The sequence below is a fragment of the Cavia porcellus genome, unplaced genomic scaffold (genome assembly GCF_034190915.1).
Source record: "Cavia porcellus strain 051 isolate PalLab524CR breed Dunkin Hartley unplaced genomic scaffold, mCavPor4.1 scaffold_1, whole genome shotgun sequence".
In the NCBI taxonomy this organism is placed as follows: Eukaryota; Metazoa; Chordata; class Mammalia; order Rodentia; family Caviidae; genus Cavia; species Cavia porcellus.
This window is the reverse complement of record NW_026947484.1, coordinates 160,071,463-160,093,748: the sequence shown is the minus strand read 5'-3', so window position 1 is coordinate 160,093,748 and position 22,286 is coordinate 160,071,463. Positions and strand designations below refer to the sequence as shown.

Below are 22,286 nucleotides of genomic sequence, written 5' to 3'. Positions count from 1 at the left end.
AACCTGGCATTCCAGAAACCTTTGTAACTCAGGTACACACAATAAGGCCTGCCAGAAGAAAGCACGTGCTCTTTAAGGAGATGCATGTTCACAATAATAGTGGGATTAAAAATACCGTGAGTTCTTTTATTTTACTTGTTTGTAATCTTATGAAATGAAAATTTACTTCATCTGAAAGGAAAATCTGGGGGAAGAATTTGACTTACAGGACTTAGCACGGAGCATGTGAATAAGGAAAGCTATAGTCCATGTTACTAATTGTTTACAATCTTAAATTCTTGTGGATAAGTGAGGACAGTCATTTTAAAAATGTAAAATACAGAACCTATCTTGAGTGGCATCATTTAAAAATACAAATGAAATAAACTTACATGTATAAAATATAAGTAGTCATATTAGAAGTTTATTTTCAGAAATGGAAGCACAAGCTAGAATCAAAACCACGATAGCAATTAAAACTCGTTGGAAGTAAGGATCATACAAATAAAATGAAATAAAATAGAAGAAAAGGTTTTTTAAAGAAGATATTTTAAGGTAACTAAAGTTTCAGGAAATAGGTTGGAGAATCCATGTGGAAGCTTCTTCCCCCTCCCCCCAACAAAAATTTGTAAAAAAATAAAATAAAATTTTATATATAGGAGTACTGGAAACCTATGTCATAATTTTAAAATGTACTTCCTAAGTATGAAGTTATAAACGGAAGATTTTTCAAGCTGTAGCCAAAAACTAAGATGGGAAAGGATTTTTTTTTAAGTCTTAAAGACTTACAGAGACTACCTACCCCCTCATACATGAAAACATTCAAACAAACTGTGCTGTTAGATACATGAGCAGGAGGTTGCATGCGTTGGACCACACCTAGAGAAGATGGTCCAATCCTGAATTCACCTGGCCCTCAGAGGCAGAAGTGTTTCTGGCCATGCATTCCATATGATGTTGCTCCCAACTGCTCGGTTATATGGTTGTAGTGCACAAGCAGCCATAGACAATCTGTTAACAAACAGACATGGATGTGTTCCAATAAAGCTTTATTTATAAAAGCTAGAGTGTTAGATTTGGACCTGACTACCTTTCAAAAAATAAACATTGACAAATGTTAGTAGGGCTGAATTGGGATTGTTAGTGTGTTTAGAAGCCTGGAAACCCTATCAACCCATGGGATGATTTAAAAGATGTTAACATTGAATCTAGAAAAAAAGATAAATCCTATAACTAGTAAAGTTTGTCTCATGGCACTCAAATACAAGATTCCACTCATTTTCATTTAATAGAATTATGTTTTGATTTTCAGTCACCAGGGATTACACCAGAAATCTCTTTATAGTTTTATATTATATGCTCCTTGGACACCAGGGAGAACCAAGAGTTCCTAGAGTCCAGGATGTTGTGCAAAGGCTCTGGCCTTGAGGCCGCCATGTTCTCAGTGGAGTGGAAACTGTTACCTAAGATGCCCAGGTCAGATCAAAGGCAGGTGACCGACCTGGTCTGTGATCAGTTCTCACTCATCAGCCAGGCTTGGTACTCGATCCTGTGCCTGGGTTCCCAACCCTTTGTTGCTCGTGGTTTTTATCTGTTGGGCTCGAAGCAGGGTTAGGAGAATCTTCCACTGCTATTTCCAGAATCAGAAAATATCCAGCTGCCTCTTCATGGGGCCCAGGTGCAAACTCCCCATGCTTCCTCTAGAAGCAGTGTGCAGTGTGCAGGTTGGGTGATGGGAAAAATCTCCTCACAATGCTAGACAAAGTTATTCAGCTCTCTCTGCATTTCTGAAGACCCTACTCAGGCCCTTTTTGGCATCTTGAAGCATAATTTAAGATCCATGTGGAGAAAAGAGACATCTATGTATGAAAAAATAACAAGTGAACAAAGTAGGTGATAAAATTTAAGGTGACTCATGGGAAAGTCAGAAAACGGTACATGAGGGAGAAAGGACAGATCATTGGCAGGTGGAGTAGACAAGAAGTATCACATTTTTAGTTTGAAGTATTTATTTCCATTCAGAGTCTTTTACCGGAGCTGTGCCCAAATTCATCCGGATACACACACATGCATATAAGTGTGTCACATTCATCTCAAAGTCGATGTAAGATTTAAAATGGAATTCATTAACTCCAGCCTATCTCCATGTTAGGGGGATTTCATTCCAGTATCCTCACACCACCAGTCAATCTAGAACCTTCAGTAACATCTGCGTTTTCCTGCCACATCCATTCAGGGATTGTGAGTCATCAATCATGTCTTCCTCTCGTCTCTAACACCACACCATTCATATGACCTTTGCCTTGTCCGGGACCCTAGTCATATCCCATAAGGATAACAGAACGGACCTTTATCTTGCCTCCCTGCTTTCACATCCTTTCTCTGTTCCCCACAGCATGCCATCCTGCCCATCTGAGCTTTCTAAAATACAAATCTGATGTCTTTCCTGCCTCAATATTAAAGGTGTCCTTCCATTGCTTTTAAATTAACAGTTGGACTTCTTTGAAATAGAAGGTAATATCATGACACCTACAAATCATTTCTTGTTCATTACTGTTTTTATTTCTTACTATTTCTTACCTCTTAGCTATTCCTCTTTTAATATTATATTTGTTAGCTTTTGTTTATGCATACACACAGGGGGTCTTATCTTTGTGACAGGAAATGGATTTTGCATCTGGTACGGTGCCACATCAAGTTCTCTAGACTGTTCCTACTGGCCTGTAGAATGATACCATGTTCTTCAACACACCTCTTCCAGATGTCAGCCTGAAGGGGCCTTGTTGCTTGATCTCATAAAGCCTGATCAAGTCCTCAAAAGTGAAACCTCAGAGGAGCCTTGCTTTCTATTCATCCCCTGGAGGCTGAAACACTAGCTTGCCCTGAGTTCTCTAGAAACTTCCATTTACCCTATTGGGTACAAGGTCTTCATTCTGCTAGCTGTTTCTCTAAAAGTTATTATTCCTTAACAATAGGAACAATGCCTTTCATCTTGATAGCCTTAAAAACCTGGGAAATGATAAAGGACCAATAGATTTTTATTTTGATGAAAATGAAAGAGATGAACAGAGAAAGGTATATGGAATGGAAGAAAGCTTTAGCAAAGGCGTACACTAGGAAACAGACCTATCATCTGGTGTGTGTGAGGTCCTGGGTTCCATCCTCAGCACCTCCCCTTTCTCCTAGCCCCCCAAAAAACTGATCTCAAAAATCTCCACTAACCCCACAAATGTCCATGTGTTTGAGTCATGTGGCCAGTCCTCTGTGCTATCTATCGACTTCCGTGGTGATTCATCGCTTCATCTGCCTTGATGTGCTGTCTTCACTTGGCTTCCAGGACTGTGTACTCTCAGGATTTTTTCTGTGACTAGTTTCTCGGCAGGCTTCCTGTTGATTCATTTCCATTCCTCACAAGCCTGTGGTCTTCCGATCTTCACTCATCACCCTGGTATTCTTACATCTGCAAGATTTTACTCACCATTCCTGCACTACCAAGATCAAAATATCTCTTTTCTGGATGTCTTTCCTGAACGCTAGACTTGCTGGACAGCCCTGGTTGACCCTACAGTAGAAATGTTTCACTCATCATTTGTAAGACTGATCATGCAGTCTACATAAAGCCCTGGTTGGCCTGATCTTTTCCATCAAGGACCTGTGGCTCCATCCTCTCCATGGTTTTCTGGATGCCACTTGGTCTCACGCCTCCCAGTCGGTCCATCCCCAAAGCATTTGGCTCTCACCTTGACTAATCTGGGCCATCTGAGGACCTGGCTCTCACCTTAACCTACCTGGGTCCTCTGAGGACCTAACCACTTCTGGCAATCTCACCACCCTGGCCGGATCCACCACCCGGTCAAATGGCTTAGTGCCTTTGAGTGACCTCCATGTAACTCAGGATCAAAGCCTCAGTCTCACACTGAGCTGTTATCGCCTCCCTTACCCAACTCCCCACCAAGTCTCCTCCCCACTCTCCCTGTCCCTCTCTCTTCTTCAACCACACTGGCCTCCTAGGACACCCAGGAGTCAAGAAAGCAACATGTCCCTGCTCTCCAGATTCATCTCAGCATGCTCTGTCCTTGAAGCTGTGCCTCAAACTCCATCCTCTTCCTAAGGTTACCTCCAATCATCCTGTTAAAAATAAAATTCCTATATGAATTCTGTCTACTCAGCTACATAAATTTTCTCCATAACACAATCTTCTAATACATTATTTTATTTTGCTTAATTATCTTGCTTACTTCCTTCTCCCACTGGATGTAAAGTCGTGTGGGGCAAAAATTTCTATGTGTTATTTCACTGCTATCCCCTAAATAAGCATATAACCTCCCAGTGATAGCTACTGAATGAAGAAGAAGTACACACATTTTTTTTTTTGCATTTCTGAGTGTCTGAAAGTATCAGAATTGCAGTGTTATTTTATTTCATGTTCATAAAAATTCTATCATTTCTCTCCTGATGTGGTGGCATGCCCCAGTACTCAAGAGGCTGAGACAAGAGGATTGCCATGAGCTCAAGGCCAGCCTGGGCTATGTAGCAAAACCCTGTCTTAACAAAACAAACAAAAATGCTGTAATTTCTACATTGATTTTAAAGGTGAAGAGACTAAAATTTCTAAGACTTTAGTCTGTGATGCTTCAAGACTTTCTGTAAACCTGAGATTTAAGGGCAGCATTCTGGGTGGCAGGGAGGTGAAATCTTTCAGGAAACACTACCTTTTATTACATTGTATGTTTGCTTACTAGAGGTTTGAAAAATGCTGACAGCATTAGCAGTATGCCAGGGTGCCTCTAACCTTAACACAACTCCTTCTTGGGGTTTTCCGATTATTCATTCACAATTCTTGCCCCATTAAGCCAGTATGCTTGGGAAACAAAGCAATACAACTTGGCTATAGCCAAAATTCAGTTAGGAAAGTAGAAAATAACAGAACTAACGATGAAATTGTGCCACGCTGTAGAGTTTTAGACTGCTTGGTTAACAATTGAGTTCCTCCGTTGGTTTCCAACACTGTGTTGATTCTTAAAAACCTTTCCCAACCATATGCCTCCTACTGGCAGAGATGATTAACAAGATTCCCAGGGTTTTGTTAAGCAGCCAGCCCCCTATTCCAGCCACATAACAGGATGTGGTGTGCTGTATAGACTATGGTAAGCTGCTGAAGGTTTGCAGACTGCATTCAGTATATTTGCAATTTATGTCTTGTGGAAGAACATTCGCTATGTCTTGTGCAATCAGGTAAATCTGACAGAGCGGTTAGTGGGATGTCTTTCAGAGTAATGTGCTTTGCCCTGCCTCACAAGAGTATTTTTCTCCATCTGTTGTAGGTCAATGCACAAACTGGCCCAGTTGGAAAGACTTGACCTAGGCAATAATGAATTCAGTGAGCTGGTAAGCACATACATTTTCTAAGCTTGCTAAGTACACTCCGGAAGATGATTTCTTTTGCTTTCATTTTGCAACTCCAGGTATTGAACCATCAAGTGCACATTTGCATTTGCTAAACATAAAAAATTTAAACCTGGGCCAAAAATTTAAATTGGCCATAGAGAACTGGATGTTAGGCTTCATTTCAGCAAATACTGGGGTGGAAGTGGATACCTAGTGTCAGTTTTAAACAACAACTTGATGTTAAACACCATTTAAACGTGTTCCCTATGTTCTGTCATTGAATCCTGGCTTGTTACGTCACCATTTTAACTTCATAGAAAGGACCTTGAAGTGACTACTGACATATGTAGCTACTATGTGCCTGAACAGAATTTAGGCTTACACTTGACTACCTCCAAAAGTCCATGGCTTGATGACTTCTTCCCAGGAGGCTTCCTGGTAGCATGAGAAAAGTGTCACCAATGACACTGTATTTATAATGGTCCTGAAAGTGTCTTTCTAATAAAATACATTGCTACATAGTTCCAGCAAGAGTGGAATTCTACCTGCCCTTTTGAGGTTCCATTTTATCAAAATATGATGACCAAAGACTGAATCTCAAGAGCACATAGAAAATGAATGTTTCTCCATAATAAATGCCAGAAGCTTCCCCCTTGGATGCCTTGAAACTTTAAAACTCCAATTCATCAGAAGTCTAATTTAACTGCTTTTAAGTTAAAACACTTAAGGATTAATCAGCTTTTCTCCTCCAGCTCTGTCTCTTGCTGTGTGATTTTATGCATGTGGTTTAATCTCTCTGACCCTCATTTTCCTGATCTATAGAATGAGGTTGTAGTGATTCTGCCTTATAGGTTTGCATGACAAATAACACACACACTCCACACAACCTGGCAGAGAAGCAGTTCTTATGTGGTAACATCAGTCTCCGTGGGTCCCAGGGCTTCCCTCACACTCTGTTATCAACAGAGAAAGACAATTAACTTACTTTACTTTGTAGCCAGTCTGGTCTTTCTCCCAGCCTTCACGAACTGTTCAATAAGGGTAAAAACTGACATTTATTCCTCTAAAATGAGAAGTTTAATCTGATGTGAAGAGTCGGATGGTCCCTTGGGTTGCGTTCATCTTCCTTGCATAAAAATTCCCAGTCTCTGCCATACCTTTTCCCTTTTCTCTCTCTAAGACACAATTTTCAGCTGGCACAGGAGGGGACACATTTTTATGACCTTAGCTAAAAGGACTCCCTGCCCAGCCTGCAGGGGTTTTGGATGCGCGCTGGCAGCACACACCTGCCCCTGCACTGCTGTCTACACTGCCTCCTGTGTATAGTGTCAGCCTGAACCTGTGGCCAGCTCTTTCAGCTTGGACAAGCAGGAGACAAACAGGGGACAAGCAGGGCCACCTCTCTCCTGCACACATTACCAAGTTCATCTCTCACTGGCAGTCCAAGCAGGGGCTCCGTCCTGTCCTGGCATCAGCATCAGAGTGGCCCTCACTCCCCAGTTTCTGTACCTCACCAGGCATAGCTCCACTAGTGACCCCATCTCCGTCTTCTGGCAGTGCGAGTCTATGCAATGTGTAGAGGTCAGGAAGGCCGGCTTCAGCGCTTCCCTGCCTGCCATGCTGTGCTGCCGGGTTTACTCTCAATGCAGCCTGTGTCTTTCCAGAGCAGCTTGCAAGGCGATCTGCACCCAACCTGGGTCAAGGGAACCACGTACATAGTCTAGGCCACTGCTGGTGTGTGAGAAGGAGGTATTGATTATAGGCAAAGAGCTGGGAGAGGACAGGAAATAGCAGGTAGTGGTGGAAGTGGTCATTCCTTCTGATAAGTCCCAGATGAGTTGTTAAGGATCTAGGCCCTGCCCACGTTCTCATGAAGACACGTAGCTTGGCTGAGGAGTGGAAAGAACGGGAGTGGTGGAAGCAAGCTGGTTTATCTCGCACTTCAGGCACTGAACAACTGGACAGTGTTAGAAGCCCAGCTTCATCGTCAACAAAGTAAGGGTGTGAAGCCCATCTGTTTCCTAGCTTTCTGGGAAATTTCATACATTCATACATTGAATGTAAGTTTCAGCGACTTTCAATTCTGCCAGATATTGGGTACGCATTTTATATGGGCATTTCTGAATTAATGTTTTACTACAAGGGTGTGGATCAACAAAGCTTAGCAGGATACTTTTATTTTCTGAAAATACATTTATTGAAACTAAATATAAAATTGTAACGTATAATCTGTAGTATCTAAGTAATCATCATCAGAACAGAGATAGTTTTTTAATATAACAATATTTTATGTCGATCACAAAATACAGTTTTTTGCTGCCATTTTTTTTTTTTTTTTTTTTTTTTTGCTTTTGCCATAGAATGCTCAGTTACTACAGGGGTATAATTATGGATTTCTGCATTTCTGATGTTATTCGTTCTTAATCAGATTACCTGAATGTTGTTAGTTGTGCGTGTGGAACTGGGGGTTGTTTGCCATCAAGAAATTTTAATGAGAAAACAGGTGAATTTTCCCTGATAGAAATCCAGGAGACACCTTGTGGAGAAGGGACCACACTGTGTTCCATAGCTCAATAGTGATACCTTTAAGGGTGTCATCAGATGGTTCCTTTAGTGTGACATGGGTATAGACACAAAGTAGAAAGTAGGTGACTCTAAAACCCTAGTGAGTGAGGATAGAAACTGCATGAGGAATAATGTAAATATCCAAAATTAACATGAAGTAGAAATATCTACTTATGGCTATCTTTCTGAGAAAGAAACTTCTGCTAAAGTGAATTGGCATGTTTCTAATAGCAATGACCAGTAAAAGATATTGGGCAGAGTTCTAGAGATGGATTCTTAAAGATTTCTTAAATGGTTTTTATGTATTATTTTTCTCAATAAAAGATTCATAAATAACCATTTAAGAAAATTTAGAAAGTTAAAAAAAAGTGTAAAAGTGATAAAATTCATCTATGATCTCTCCAACCACCATATAATATTCTTAATAGTTCTTGGTCTACCTTCCCTCCATCATTTTGTTGTTTTTGTTTTTCTTTTTGTTTTTGAGGTCAAGCCAATATTATCTGAGGTCAGGTAAGAAGCAGGGGACTGTTAAGTTGCTGTGTAGAGCTGGATGACGTCAACCTTAAAGATCTTCTCTGAACCCCGGGTCCACAGTCTTCTGAGTGTCACAGCATCATTGGGAACTTCCCCACTGTGGTCAGGGACACTGAAACAGGTTCATTGTCATAGGTTCAAAGCCCTGTGGTATAACTTTCAAGTAGATCTGGCCAGTGAATTTCAAGTAGATCTTTCAAGTAGATCTGTCCAACTCATGGTTGGTCCCTAGCTGCTCCAAGAACTAACAAGCAAAGTATGGGAAGAAATAGGCAGAAAAATGGAGCAAACTGACAGAGAGCTCGGAGGACAAAGGGATGGATGCATACAAAGATAGAGTGAAGCCCAGCCTCCCCCTCATCCAGCTCAAGCTCCCAGCTCCCCCAGAGGTTCCCTGGTCTCTTCCCCAGTCCTGCCCCTCACAACAGAAGTCCCAAGCAGACCAGCTGTGGTGAAAGATCCTAGGGAGACCCCTACTTCCTAGCCCTGTGCTATGCAAGCAGGAACAAAGTAAGATTTGAAATTTACATTAGAAAAGTAAGATTTGAAATTTCACTGTAAACATGGCAGGACGCATATTTATTATGGATGTCTACATAAGTAGATCTGCCTGCAAAATTGAAATTAGGATATGCATTCTGTTTTGCACCAACGCATCACTATTGAATTCAAATAGATTCCTTACAGGCATTATAATTGATAAGCTTTCTTTCTTTGTTAGATGCATTAAGAAGACTGTCAAGTGATAACTATAAAATAGTGGTTTCAATGCTGAACTTAAGAAGTTTGATATTTCATCATATCAAATTTGATACCTGTAAAGTAACAGAAGTAACAGGCTTGAGTTACAAAGCATAACGAAATGCGCCCCTTGAGGCCACCGCCTTAGTCATACAAACTCACACACTACTGGCTACTTTTACACTCTCTTCCCAAACGTCTTTCTGTCCTGTGCCCCAAGACAGCTGGAGTCCTGAGTATCTACAGTCTCTCTCCTTATCTTCAGTGGTAACCACAGCTCTGAATTTTTTTTAACAGTCCCTTGCTATATTTTCTTCTGGATGTATTTCTAAATGTGGTATTACTGTGCCTTGCTGTTTCTCAAGTATCTATAAATCTACCTCTACCCTGCTTATAGATGCCTGTTCTTGTCCTCATGACAGTCTCTTTGGATTATCTACACTTGTATATTTGGTATTATACTGTTGCTATGAACATTCCTATATGTCTACACATGAAAGATTTGATCTAAGTCATATATTTAGAAGTGGGATTTCTTGGTCATAAGTTTTGCATGTATTCATCTATAAAACTAATGCATTTCTTTTTCAGAAGAGTCATAGTAATTCACCAGTAATGTGAGATTTTCATGATTCACACCTTTACCAGCACTTGACAGGCAGAGTTTATTTTTACCTGTATAATCCCTGCAAAATGACGTTTCATTATTATCTGCATTTGTGTGTCCCAGATTTCTAATGAGATTGACCATTTTCCCATGCTTGTGGGAGTTTTTATTGCCTCTTCTGTGAAATGCCTGTTGACATATTTTTGCTATCTTTTCTACATTTTTATATGTTTTTTTCTATTGGCTGTCTTTATCTTGTACAGATATAGATATTGGCACTCTGGTGAAACGGCATATATTTTGTCTATATTCAAGATACTAATCCCCCAAAAAAAAAAAAAAAAAAGATACTAATCCTGTGTTGGTTATGGGTACTGTCTCTTCCTGAATTCCCTACAGAGTCTTTATATTTTCTACATGCTATCTTTTTGTGGAGAGAATTTCTTAATTATAGCATAATAAAATGTATAATTTTATATCTAGTATTTTTTGTCCTGCTTAGGAAGTCTTGCAAATGTCAAAAAAAGATTTTTCCTTATGATTTTTTCGACCACAAGTTGGGAGATATTTTTCACAGTCAAGTATATTTCCATATGAGTTTAATTTTATAGATTATGTATTATTTTTTCTCAGATACTTATTTATTAAGTAGGTAAGCATGTTCTACTTCTAGTACGAAAGCACATCTCCAACCCTGGGTGTCACTGCTTAACAAAATTTCTACACATTCATACCTTACTTTCTTCATTGTTAAGTTATTCCCTGGGTACCAAAATAAAAAATTAGATAAAAATAAGTTTTGCTGCCTGATAGGACAATTGTCTCCAATGTAAGCACTTGAACATTTACTTAATTTTAGAATTATTTTACAAAGTTTATCAAGAAGAAAGGCTTTTGGCATTTGAATAAAAAAGCATTGGCTCTATAATCCAATTTTATTGGATGGATAAGGGACAATTGTGATTTTTATGACTTTGAATCACTTTATGAATCATTATGACATGCATCTCAGTTTATTTGTCCATTTTAATACTGTTCTGCTGTTATTTTCTTTAAAATAGTTTTTGCATATTTTTCATTAGTTTAATGCTAAGCACCTTATCTTTTTATTGCAGGTATAATGTAGTTCTTCAAAAATTATAATCTCTAAATGTTTGGTATAATAGTTTAGTATTATATTTGTTTTTTTATTTCTTAATTTATAGCCTTATCTAGCCATCTGCTAAACCCACTACTATAACTATCAGCAATTCCTAGATATTCTTTAGCAATTCCCATGTGGTTAATCAAATAGTCTGTGAAGAATCCCAGTTTGTTTTCTTGCTCCTCAATTTTAAATACTTTATTTCATCATCTGCACTTATTTGCTTTTCTTCTTGAATCTAGTAATCTGACTCATAGAGATCCTTTTTTTCTAATGTGAAGCCACTGTTCCACTTCAGACCTTCTATGTGGACAATCTTAGTCCTTGCCACTTGGGCCTGGGTAACTGTAAGCCGTGGAACTCAGTTGCTCACAGTTGGAGTGACCAGAAGTCCAAGGCGAGGCCCTGGAGGTTTCAGTGTCTGGGAGGACTCAGTCACCCTGCTTGTAAGATGGGGCCGTGATACTCAACCCTCACACGGTGGAAGGTAAACAGCAAAGGGAACCAGCTGAAGCCTCTTTAGCAGGTCCTTAATCTCCTCAGAAGGGTGGACCTTTATGACTTAATCAGCCACAAGTAGACCCCACTCTTAATACAGCCACAATGAGAATTCAATATTATCATGAACTTCTGACAAGATGTCGTAAATTCATACCATAAAGTTTGGTTCAGTAGTCTGACAATTTTTAAAAATTTGTGCTCATAAGGGAGATTTGTGTGAGGTACCATCAAAAAGCATGGTGAATATTTAGTTAAAAAATTAAAGACACATTGCTGTCAGTTCCCCTCAGAATACTCTTCCTCACTTTGAACACACCCATCCCATCATTTTTGCCTTTTTCTGAAGCAGTTCTAGAAGTCATCTTTTGCAGGTATCATTAGTTGTGATGTCGTGGCTGCCTCCGTGTCCTGAATCAATCTGAGCTCACCTTTCATGGTCATTGGGACTTTGGAGAAGAGCCAGATGACACACAGGACCAGATCTCATAAGTACAGGGGATGAGAACACACCATAACATTTTTATTTGATGGAAATTATCATAACTCATGAATCACTGAGAAATGATCAAAAATACGGTGAATGTTTATATTTTTTTTAATTATCACAGTAAGACACATTGCTGCTAATTTTCATCAGAATACTTAAAGCACTACCTCTGACCACAAACATACTCTCTGTTCTAGTCAATGTGTTTTTTACCTTAATAAGTTTATTTAAATATCCAACATACTTTCAGTCATCCCCTTGTGTCCATTACTGTTCTGTACTTTTACCTGTGTGTTCTTGTTTACGAAGAAAGTTATCAGCTCTTGTCTCTTCAGCTGTTGCCTTTTATCCTTTCTCTCTTCCAGCAGAATTTGGATTAAATATGAGCATAAGTGCTTAAGACACAAGAGCTACTTTTTTGTTAATTATTTATACATTTTTCATGAAAAAATAATTAGGTTAAGACTTTTAAATATTTATTTCATTTGCTTAAAAAGTTCTTTCTGCTTCTTTACTTAAAATTATCCAATATTCATCCTCCATAATTTAGAAGCATGATGGTGAGATCATTGGGAGAGTGTGTTCAAATTTTTTGACCTATCTAATGAGTCACTCACTAAAAGAAATGCTTCCAAACTGTAGGTCATTCAACTTCTGGATTAAAGAACAAAACATTAAGTAACAGCAGCAAAAATATCTTAAGGACAAGAAAAATGGGCTATGTATAATTTTTAAATATAATACAATAATAGATTGACTTTATAACTTCAGGGAATTTGCCAGAAAATATTATCATTTTAACTAAAATGTGAGAGTACATCTGGCAGTCTTTATAAAAACATTTCATAAATTCAGTCATCCATGGATATATTACATTTTTTGATAAAACTTCTTACTGAAAAGCTTAAAAATAGTCTACACTGTATAACTCACCATTTTCCAGTACTTAGAAGGCCACAGATTACAATACTGAGGGATTTTTAATTTTAATATTCAAATGGACTGTGTTTCTGTTGCTTTTCTCATTTGATTTTTATTGAGTCAAATGAAGATTTCAAACATAGTAATTAAATAAAAATGCTTGGAATGGAGATATTCTAATTCATATAACTGAAAAGAAATGTCAGTAGTTAGCTAGCCTATGTATTTAGGCTACGTAATACAGGTGTGTTTTCATAGAACTGTGAAACAGCTGAGCACTTACATTGATGTTTAAACTTGTAACTGACATTTATTAGAATTAAACTAAACGCATTTTATTAAAAGCATGGCAGCAGATACTTCCACCTTCCTAGTTTGCCCAAGGTGTGTGCACTTTTAATTACCTAAGAAGTATGTATACCAGAGGCAAGCGCGATTTACATGGACAGTAATTTTCTTTACAAGTAACTACAACACAGGTTTTCCACACCTACTAATCCAATTTTGTCATTAATTCGTCAAGTAAAGATCATAAAAAAGAACTAAATACAGCAGAACTTAGTATTATGCAAACTGGATTTTCTGTTTTTAACAAGAGTACTTAAAACAGCCTAATTAACTCCTGTATTTTCCAGCACTGGTAAAACTAAGGCAAAATCAATAGCGTGTGCGTGTGTGTGTGTGTGTGTGTGTGTGTGTGTGTGTGCGCGCGCATATGCATGTGTTGGGAACATAGCTCAGTTACACTCAATTCCCAGTTCAATCCCCTATGCCACAAAAAGAAAGAAAAACATAAGAAAGAGACAAAGGAAGAGAGAGAGTGGGAGGAAGGAAGGAAGGAAGGAAGGAAGGAAGGAAGGAAGGAAGGAAGGAAGGAAGGAAGGAAGGAAAGGAGGGAGGAAGGGAGGGAGGGAAGAAGGAAGGGAGGAAGGGAGAGAGGGAGAGAGAGAGGGACGGAGAGAAGGAGGGAGCGGCATCTGGGGACTCAGATTTTAATAAGCTGTCTCCACTGCTGCACAGACCAGCAGAGAAGCTCCTTTTCTGGCTTTCAGACTTCCCCTTTCCTAGGAAGAAAGTGAATCATTTTTCCTCTATTTTTCAAGAAAATTTCCCCCTCACTCCTTTTGCCATACCCTGACTCATCGCTGTGAGGGGAATGATAACTGCTTCCCTTTCCAAAAAGGGATGTTTCTGAGAGTATTGTCTTAGCGAAGGCACATTTCTATCCAAGATGTTAAAGGGAACAAAACTGCTCCCCGATGGAACCGGAGTAAAGTACAATAAGTAAAGAGCTCAAGTTCACAGTCAAGACTTTATAAAGAAAATAGGAGTTCTGCCACCATGGAATAAAAACAAGAGAATGTTTTTCAATTGTGCATCACCCCAAAAACTAACAAGAATGTATTTAATCAGATTCAGACTTAAATCCTTTTGACTGCTGTGTCCTGGACTGAGACACAGAGCAGCAGAGGCAGGAAGGAGTCGATTTCTGGGTGATTCCTAAAAGTACAGTCAGAAAAAGATCTGGCGAGGGCTGGGCCTGTGGCTCAGCAGCACAAGTGCCTGCCTAGCAAGTGCCAGGTCTGAGTTCAAGAACCTAAAAAGAAAGAAAAAAGAAAAAGATTCAGTGGACTCTGAATTTTGAAAATTTAGCTATACTTTCTTTCAAAAGTGAAAGGAGTTATTAATTAAAAGTTAAGAATATATAATTAAGTACAAAATGAATATTCTAAATGAGAGCTACAGATTTTAAATTATAAACCATATATATACAATTTCAAAACCTAACCGCTGCCATCATAAAATCCAGAAAAACAACAGAATAACATGCATGTAACGCCCCCCGCCCCATTTTGGTTTTGTGCTTTTTGACAACCTTTTCACACCACTGTTACGTAATGCAGTGGAGAAATAATCCAGTCAGTCCTCGAACGTGGCTTTTGTCACTGGTAGTTTCTAATGTTTATTGCAGTCTTACAATTTTTCATTGATATTCCTTGTAAAACATCAGGGCAGTGGTCAGATTTTTGGAAAATCACGTGCTTCCATCTCTGCTTCTCCTCCACAGCCTATGTCCTTATACTGCTAGGTAACAAAAGGACACATGGCCAGATATCCGCTGTCCCTCTCCTTCCATGATGTTCCGGTGAGTTTGGTAGATTGGCAGAAAGTCTTTCGAGAAGTGAGGTCTAAACCAGATGATCAGCAATATCACTGCAACCAGGACAGAAGGAGAGAGAGAAGAGAGGGACCAGGACGAGAGATGGAACCTTGAGGCCACGCCCAGTGACCCACCCCTTCTGACTAGGCCCCGCCTCCTAACGTCAGGGCGCTGGAGCTCGCCCATAATCCAGTGGCCTTGCAAAGTCCCCACCTCTGAGAATATGTCACCTTCACCTTACGGGAACAGTCAAGCTAAAACATAACACTGAACGTAAGGGAAATTACACAGAGGGGAAGTCAAGATGGGAGTAATAGTTAAAATATCTTACTTTCACCTGCATTGCAAGCCTAAGCATATACCTGTATCACTTTCCTGTTCATGAATGCTAACGAATTGCCACACACTTAATGAATTACCAACCATACAGCATTAGTATCTTACAGTTGTCAAGGTTAGAAGTCCTAAGTTGAGGTCTTGTGGGGGATGCATTTCTTCTGAGACTGTGAAAGAGAATTTACTTTCTCCTTTGACCTTAAAGGCCACGCATACCTTAGCTGGGGGGCCCTTCTTCATCACATGTTTCTGCCTCTGTCCTCTCTCTTTTTCCTCCTTTTCTGGTCCTCCTTCTTTTCTGAAATAAGAACTTTCGTGATGACATTAGGCCACCCTAGATAGTCCAGGGTAATGTTGTCATCTCAGGATCTTTAAATTCATCATATCCTGCAACGTTTCATTTACCATGTAAGGTAATATAAAATTCTGGGGATTAAATACGGATGTCTCTGTGGAACCACTATTCACTAAAGAGAATGAAATCATGCATATGTGAATGTAGATAGAACCATTATTGTTAAGAGACCAAAAAGAGAAATAATTCAACTGTCCATGACTGATCAATGAACATAACATGGCATATCCAGACAATGGTATAATACTCAGCTTCATATGCAAAACCAAAGGACGATCTGCCTACAACATGAACAACTCTGGAGACATTGTACAAGCCAAAGTAGCCAGACACAGAGGTCATGTATGTGATTCCACATCTGCAGAATCCATAGAACAGACTTGTACCCTGTTGCTAAATCCACTAACTGTAGGCAACTGTAACACAGCATAAGTATCTGTGTATGGAAACCTATCTAAATATAGAAAAGGAGAGGCAGAAAGTAGATGATTACCAGAGCCTGGAGGAAGAGGGGAATGAGGAAGTAGACATGGAGTTTATGGAAAACCAAAATGTAGTGGAACCGGATACTGCTAATGGTTGCGCAACTATATGAATAAAAAACACTTAATTTTACACTCTATAAAGATTGGTTTTATGGCACATGAATTATATTTCAGTTTTTTAATCTTAAAAAATTCTAACAGTCAATTACTGTATGCAGTGTTTCAGTCAACCGTGGATGGCATATCCATGGGTGGTTCCTGTAGATTACAGTGGAGCTAAAAAGTCTCTATTAGCTGACATTTTTAGTGCACTTATTCTATATTTAGATGGGTTTCAATACACAGATATTTGTCACTGTGTTGCAGTTGCCTACAGTAGTTGATTTAGCAACAGTGCACAAGTTTGCAACCTGGGAGTGATGACTTTGATATCATCCAGCCTTGTGTATAGTAGACCTGTCTGCGTATACGCTGCAGTGGTCACACAACGGTGAAGTCACCTAGTGACATGAACCTCCAAACAATCCCCTCCGTCGTTAAGCGACTCATGACTGTGCCTTTGATACTTTTAAAAACCACATGACTGTTTGTACACTCCACCAGCTGCCCCTGACCATCAATCAGGAAAGCAATTCAGGCAAATAAGGAAATTTAAAGCGAAGCCTGAGGTTCTCTAACTCCAAGGTCAACCTGCAGCGAGGTGGAAGCAACAGGATTTGTTGGCAGATTGGACATCAGCAATAAGACAGGGAGCTGTTAAAAAAAAGAAAAAAACTTCAAGATTTGGAAACAAAAATGATATTTCTAGTTCTGACTAGTACCCTAGAAGAGGTAAAGTTTTACCATCATTTGTAAAATACATATACATAGCATAAGGACTATCCTGCATTGTAAAATAAATTTTAAATGTATCTGATTGTATTAAAGATAAAAGCAGTGTGTCTCAAGTCTCAAGGACTTTTCGTCTTGTATAATTGAAAGTTTATACTCATAAACACAGCTCCTCCTTGCCCCTCACCTCTGGAAGCAGCTTTCTACTTTCTGATGCCATGGGTTTCACCTCTTTAGATATGTCGTAGAAGAGGAAATGGGAAGTATTGACCTTTATGTGACTGGTGGATCTTTTTGCATAAGATAGGATTTCCTTCTTTTTTTTGAGGCTAAATTTACATTCCGTGTATTAACACTGACCTGTTCATCTGCAAAGGACATGTAGGGCATTTAGCCTTCCATCAACAGTTGACATTTAGGCTGCTTCCACATTTCAGCTCTTGTGAATAGTGCTACAGTGAACATTGAAAGATAAGTATATTTTTGAGATCTTAATTTCCATATCTTTCAGAGAATACTCATAAATCCCATTCTGGAATCACATGGTAGCTTTATTTTTAATTTTTTAAGGAAGCTTTATGCCCTTTCATAGCAGCTGGGCCATTTTATTCTCACATCAACAATACACCAAGGTTCCAAATTCTCCAGGAATTGTTTTGTTAGGAAATGGCCCTTCTAACAGCTATGAGGTGACGTCTTATTGTGGTTCAAATTACTAGTGATGCTTGAATATCTTTTCATATACCTGTCAGGCACTCTGTATTTTCTCTGAAAAACTGTATTCAAGTCATGGGACCATTCTGAACTGTGAAAAAAAGTGTTGAATAGCATTAACATCAAAATAAGTAAATGTAATGCAAATAGAAGGTCAAATGGAAAAAGAATCTTTCAATCTTAACCAAGACCAGTAAATGTATCTAAACAAAAGGTCTAATAAAGGCATTTTTTAAGATTAGTTGGTCCAGGTTTGCAGTACATGAGTACATTTCCTGTGTGAAGTTGGTGTGTGCCCATGACACATCTTAACTTCTTTATTCTTCCCCTCCCCTGCTTTCTTGCCCCCTTCATTCTTGATTTCCTTCCCATTCTAGAAAGATCTATCTCCTTACTTCTCATTCTTTTATTTTCCTCTTTATTTACATTTTGGGTTTCTCATATAAGAGATACCATGTGACAGTAAAGCTTTGTGTGTGAGATTTATTCACTTAGTGTGGTCTCCAGGGCATCTATTGTCTTACAAATGACTCAAGTGTGTCTTTCTTTATGGTGGAGTAGCACTCCATGCTGAGTAAATACCATGTTTTCTTTTATCCATAATGTTTTCGTTATCCATTTATCTGTTTATGGATATACATCTATAGCAGATTTGGTGTTTGAAATATTTATTTACAATAACAGGTGATAGTATAAATCCATAGAGTACAACCCGATGCATATATATATATATATATATATATATATATATAAAATGAACTGTGAAGTAAAGCTAATAACCCATCCATTGCTTCTTATATTTATTCTTTATCTTGGTGAGGACATATAGAATCTATATTCATAGCAGTTTTCAAATATACATTAATATTAGCTCTGTCATCAGGAGAGACAATCTGGAGAGACCTCCAGATTTTGCCTCTCCCGTGGAGCTGGCCCATTGTACCCTGTGGTCAGTGTTTGCCATTCTTGTCTCTCTCGTGCTCACCATGCTAACAGGTGTGAGGTGAACATACATCTCTCACCTTTTCCTCTCTGCTTCCCTGAGCTGGACTTTTTTAGATTCCAATGGGAGAGCTTTTGAGTTACCATTTTTGCATTTTTCATGGCAAGGACCACCCTTAGCATCTCCAGTGAGGCAGGTCCTTCAGTTGAACCATGCCATCAGCAGTGGGATGCTTTCTGGGCCCAGTTCTGCTCCCTCTGCTGGATTTCCCTCTACTGCTGTTCTCCTGGAGACCCTTCAGGGTGCTGCATGCTAGTTGTAGTAAATGAGCAGGCAGAAAGAGAAAGGAGCATTTCACTGGAGGAAAAGAAACAGCAGTAAAAGGTCCTTCTCTACATGACACGTCCCCAGCTCCTGGTCTGCTACCCATGCCTGGACTGACAAGGCTGTGGTAGATGTGTCCGCTACCTGCTATGAGTCCGCTGGTTGAGCTCAAATCTGCAGGGAGCTCTTCCACCCCCATCTCCTGCAGCAGGGGACTCACAGGGCCTAGAGCCTCACTTGCCAACAAATGTGGAAAAGAAAACACTGATGGGGCAAAACAACTCCTAGACTTTTGTGCTCTTTTGTCATGGCTGACCTTGGTGTCCGCGAGAACACTGCCTCCTTCTCCATGCCACCTTGCCACTCATATGGAATCCAGAGGGGTGGCTCTTTAAGGAGCAGTCCCAGCTCCCAAGACAACCCTACAGCCTGAGCCCTGAATGTCTAGAAAGCTCTGAACTGCTGCTCCTTGTGATTCAACCATGGCCTGTTTTGCTCCCAGATTCCACAGCTTCAAGACTGGAGATTTTCTTTGTTTAAATTACTAAACTGGTTGTATTGCTCTTTCATTACAAAAAAATTGTAACACCGAAATATATAAAGGAAACAGAGGAAAAGTGCCCCCCACTGGCCTCCCAGGCCCACTCCCTAGAGTAAACACAGGGTCAGGCAGGTCCTGGGACTTTTTTTCCAGTGTATCTGCAAATATGCCCATCTGGTTCATCTCCTTGCTTCAGTATATAACTTGGGAAACATGTCATATTCTCTTTTGAAATTTGCATGCAGTTTCTACCGTAGACATCCCCTTGTTAATTTAGACTATAATTCATTGGTGGACATCTATGTTGTTTCTAATATTTTTGCATTTCACTGATGCGACGGCCAACCCACTTTTTACATATGCATGTAAATATTTTTACAGATTGCATTCTTAGAGGTGCAGTTGCTAGATTTGGGGTTATAGAACATACTTATTTTTTATAAAGCTACTGTAAAGTCTCCTTCCCTAATGCAGTACTAATCTACACAAACTTTTGGAGCTCACTAGCCAACCAAGCAATTCTGATTTCCCAGAGGGATCCTTTTTGGTTTTTATTAAGTCACAGGTGACTAACATTGACTTTTTTTCCATCTAATTAAATTGACCTTGTTTCTGCTACAAAATCTTCTAAGTTTCTGGCTTCTTGGTTTTTATCCTTCCTATTCACTAACAACAACACTTTTTTTTCTCCTTTAATTTGTTTTCTGTTTTGTTTCTGTGTTGACATTTTCATGGAACTTTGGGAGAGACAGAAGACAAACCCCTGTCGACCTCTAGGCCGACTCTCTGCTCTTTCAGTCAGCACACATGTGCTTGCTGTTGATGCAGGTACTCAGCAAGAACTGAGGTGCAAAGATTAATCATCCCACAAATCTGACTTTGTGCAATTTAGGCCTAATGAGAGCAATGCAGGTGAGAGAGCCACAGTTAATAAACAAATATCTTGGGTAGAAAATAAAATAGGAAAACAGAAGAGTGATTGTGGAGGCTCAAGGTAAAGGAGCTCTCGAGACGTAGTTAGGAGAGCGAGTAGAGCTCATGGAAGATACAGGGAGTGACACATAAGAGTGGGCTTGGCACGCTTGAGGGGATCAGAGAAGCTGCAAGGCAGACCCTTTTGGAGACTAAAGGGAGAGGAAATTAGTTAAGGAAACCGAAGCAGAGATACCAGAGTCTTCCAGTGCCATGTTAGGAAATTAGCGTTTTCTCTGTCAATGACAGTCTCAAAACTAAGAATGGTAACAGTCAAATCTGCACTTTAAACTTTTATTTTGCTGCATGGATGAATTAATCACTCAGTTAGCAAGCTTTCACTGATGACTTACCAGGTGTCTGAAGTGGTGATAGGAGCTAGAACTTTAATAAGAACAGGCAAGGAAACAGTGGTAAGTGAAACATTACACCAAGTTAAGAAACAGACTGCCAAAACTAACATGGAAACAGGAGATAAAAAAGAATAGATTCAGGAAATAAAGTAGTGGCAGACCATGGGGAAGTAGATAAAAGAGAAAGAATTGCATGTGTTGCTTTCAGTTGTAATTTGGAATGATTTGGCGTGGTTAAACTTAAATAGGATGAATATAGCAGGAGATGGAAGTTGAGTAGAAAACAAAATTGTTCTGGGCACCCTGAGTTGAGTTACCTTTGAAGGATGCCGGCAGAAATGTCTGAAAGAAGCATAGTAAATGGGTCTGTAACTTTGTAATTGGGTTTGAGCAATATACAGATATTTGGGAATCACTAGTGTTGTTGAATCTGTATGAATGGAAAAAGACAGGAAAATTATTCAGAATCAAAGAATAAGGGGTTGCACAGAGTAACAAATGTATGTGTCATGCAAAGTGTCAGGTACTGCAGTATAACTAATAATTGTTACTACTGATGAATAATGGAACCAAATTACTGGATCTTACTATTTAAGTTCTGCAAAACTAGGGAATTTGGGTCTGTGTTCACCTGTAAATCCTAGGGCCTAAAGTACTCTAGCAAACATGGGCAGATGTTCACCAAATATTGCCTCCTTCTCTGGATATACTTTTTGTGTATTTATTACAGGAATGGAATCACAGTTGTGACTTTTCCCAGTAAAAACACCAACAGCCATCTTCCAAACCACAGTGTTGAATTTCTACAGCCAGTTCCTTAACTTTAAAAAAGGATGCTTCCTCAGATATACATATACTCAGTAAAACCAGGGAACTTTGGAGATCGTGCTTCGTTTGGGCTGAATCTTGAAGCAAGGATAAGATATAAAAAATTATAGCAATCAATCATTATATAGTAAATGTGAAAAAGCTGATTTTCATGGGGTAGTTGCTCATTTTTGCGTTCCAGGGGCACATTTTTATATTGTGTTCATAAAAGAAAAACACAAATTTCATAAAATATTAAGAATAAGGCAGAGATGTAAAACAGAAGCATGCGTTTGCAGCCAGGGTCCCAAAGGACTGGACTTGCACTGCTTTTTCAGACACCTCAGAGATTTTCACAGCATAACATCTGCACCTGTCAATGGCGAAAATCTTCTTATTGCTTAACTGATGTCAACAGAGCAGAGAAACTCACTCCACGGGTGCACAATCCTCCTGTCCGTCACAGACACCCCTCGTTTGTTGTGAACAAAAACAGTCTCTCTGAATCAGTCAGCAAACGTTTCTGAAGTCCTGCTGTGTGCTGTGCATTCTCCACATCTTGAACAATTTATAGAGAAGTATGTGTTCCCCTCC

At 39.3% G+C, this 22,286-nt stretch overlaps 1 protein-coding gene across 11 annotated transcripts in view; it reads left to right on the top strand.

Moving 5' to 3' along the window:
* Positions 1 to 22,286, top strand: part of Lrrc7 (leucine rich repeat containing 7) — a 486,713-nt gene that overhangs the window by 315,606 nt on the left and 148,821 nt on the right. For all 11 annotated transcript variants that reach the window (XM_063258479.1, XM_063258496.1, XM_063258477.1 and 8 more), the window contains one exon: positions 5,304 to 5,367. In XM_063258479.1, the coding sequence (XP_063114549.1) occupies positions 5,304 to 5,367 (64 nt within the window). The remainder of the gene's footprint in view (positions 1 to 5,303; positions 5,368 to 22,286) is intronic.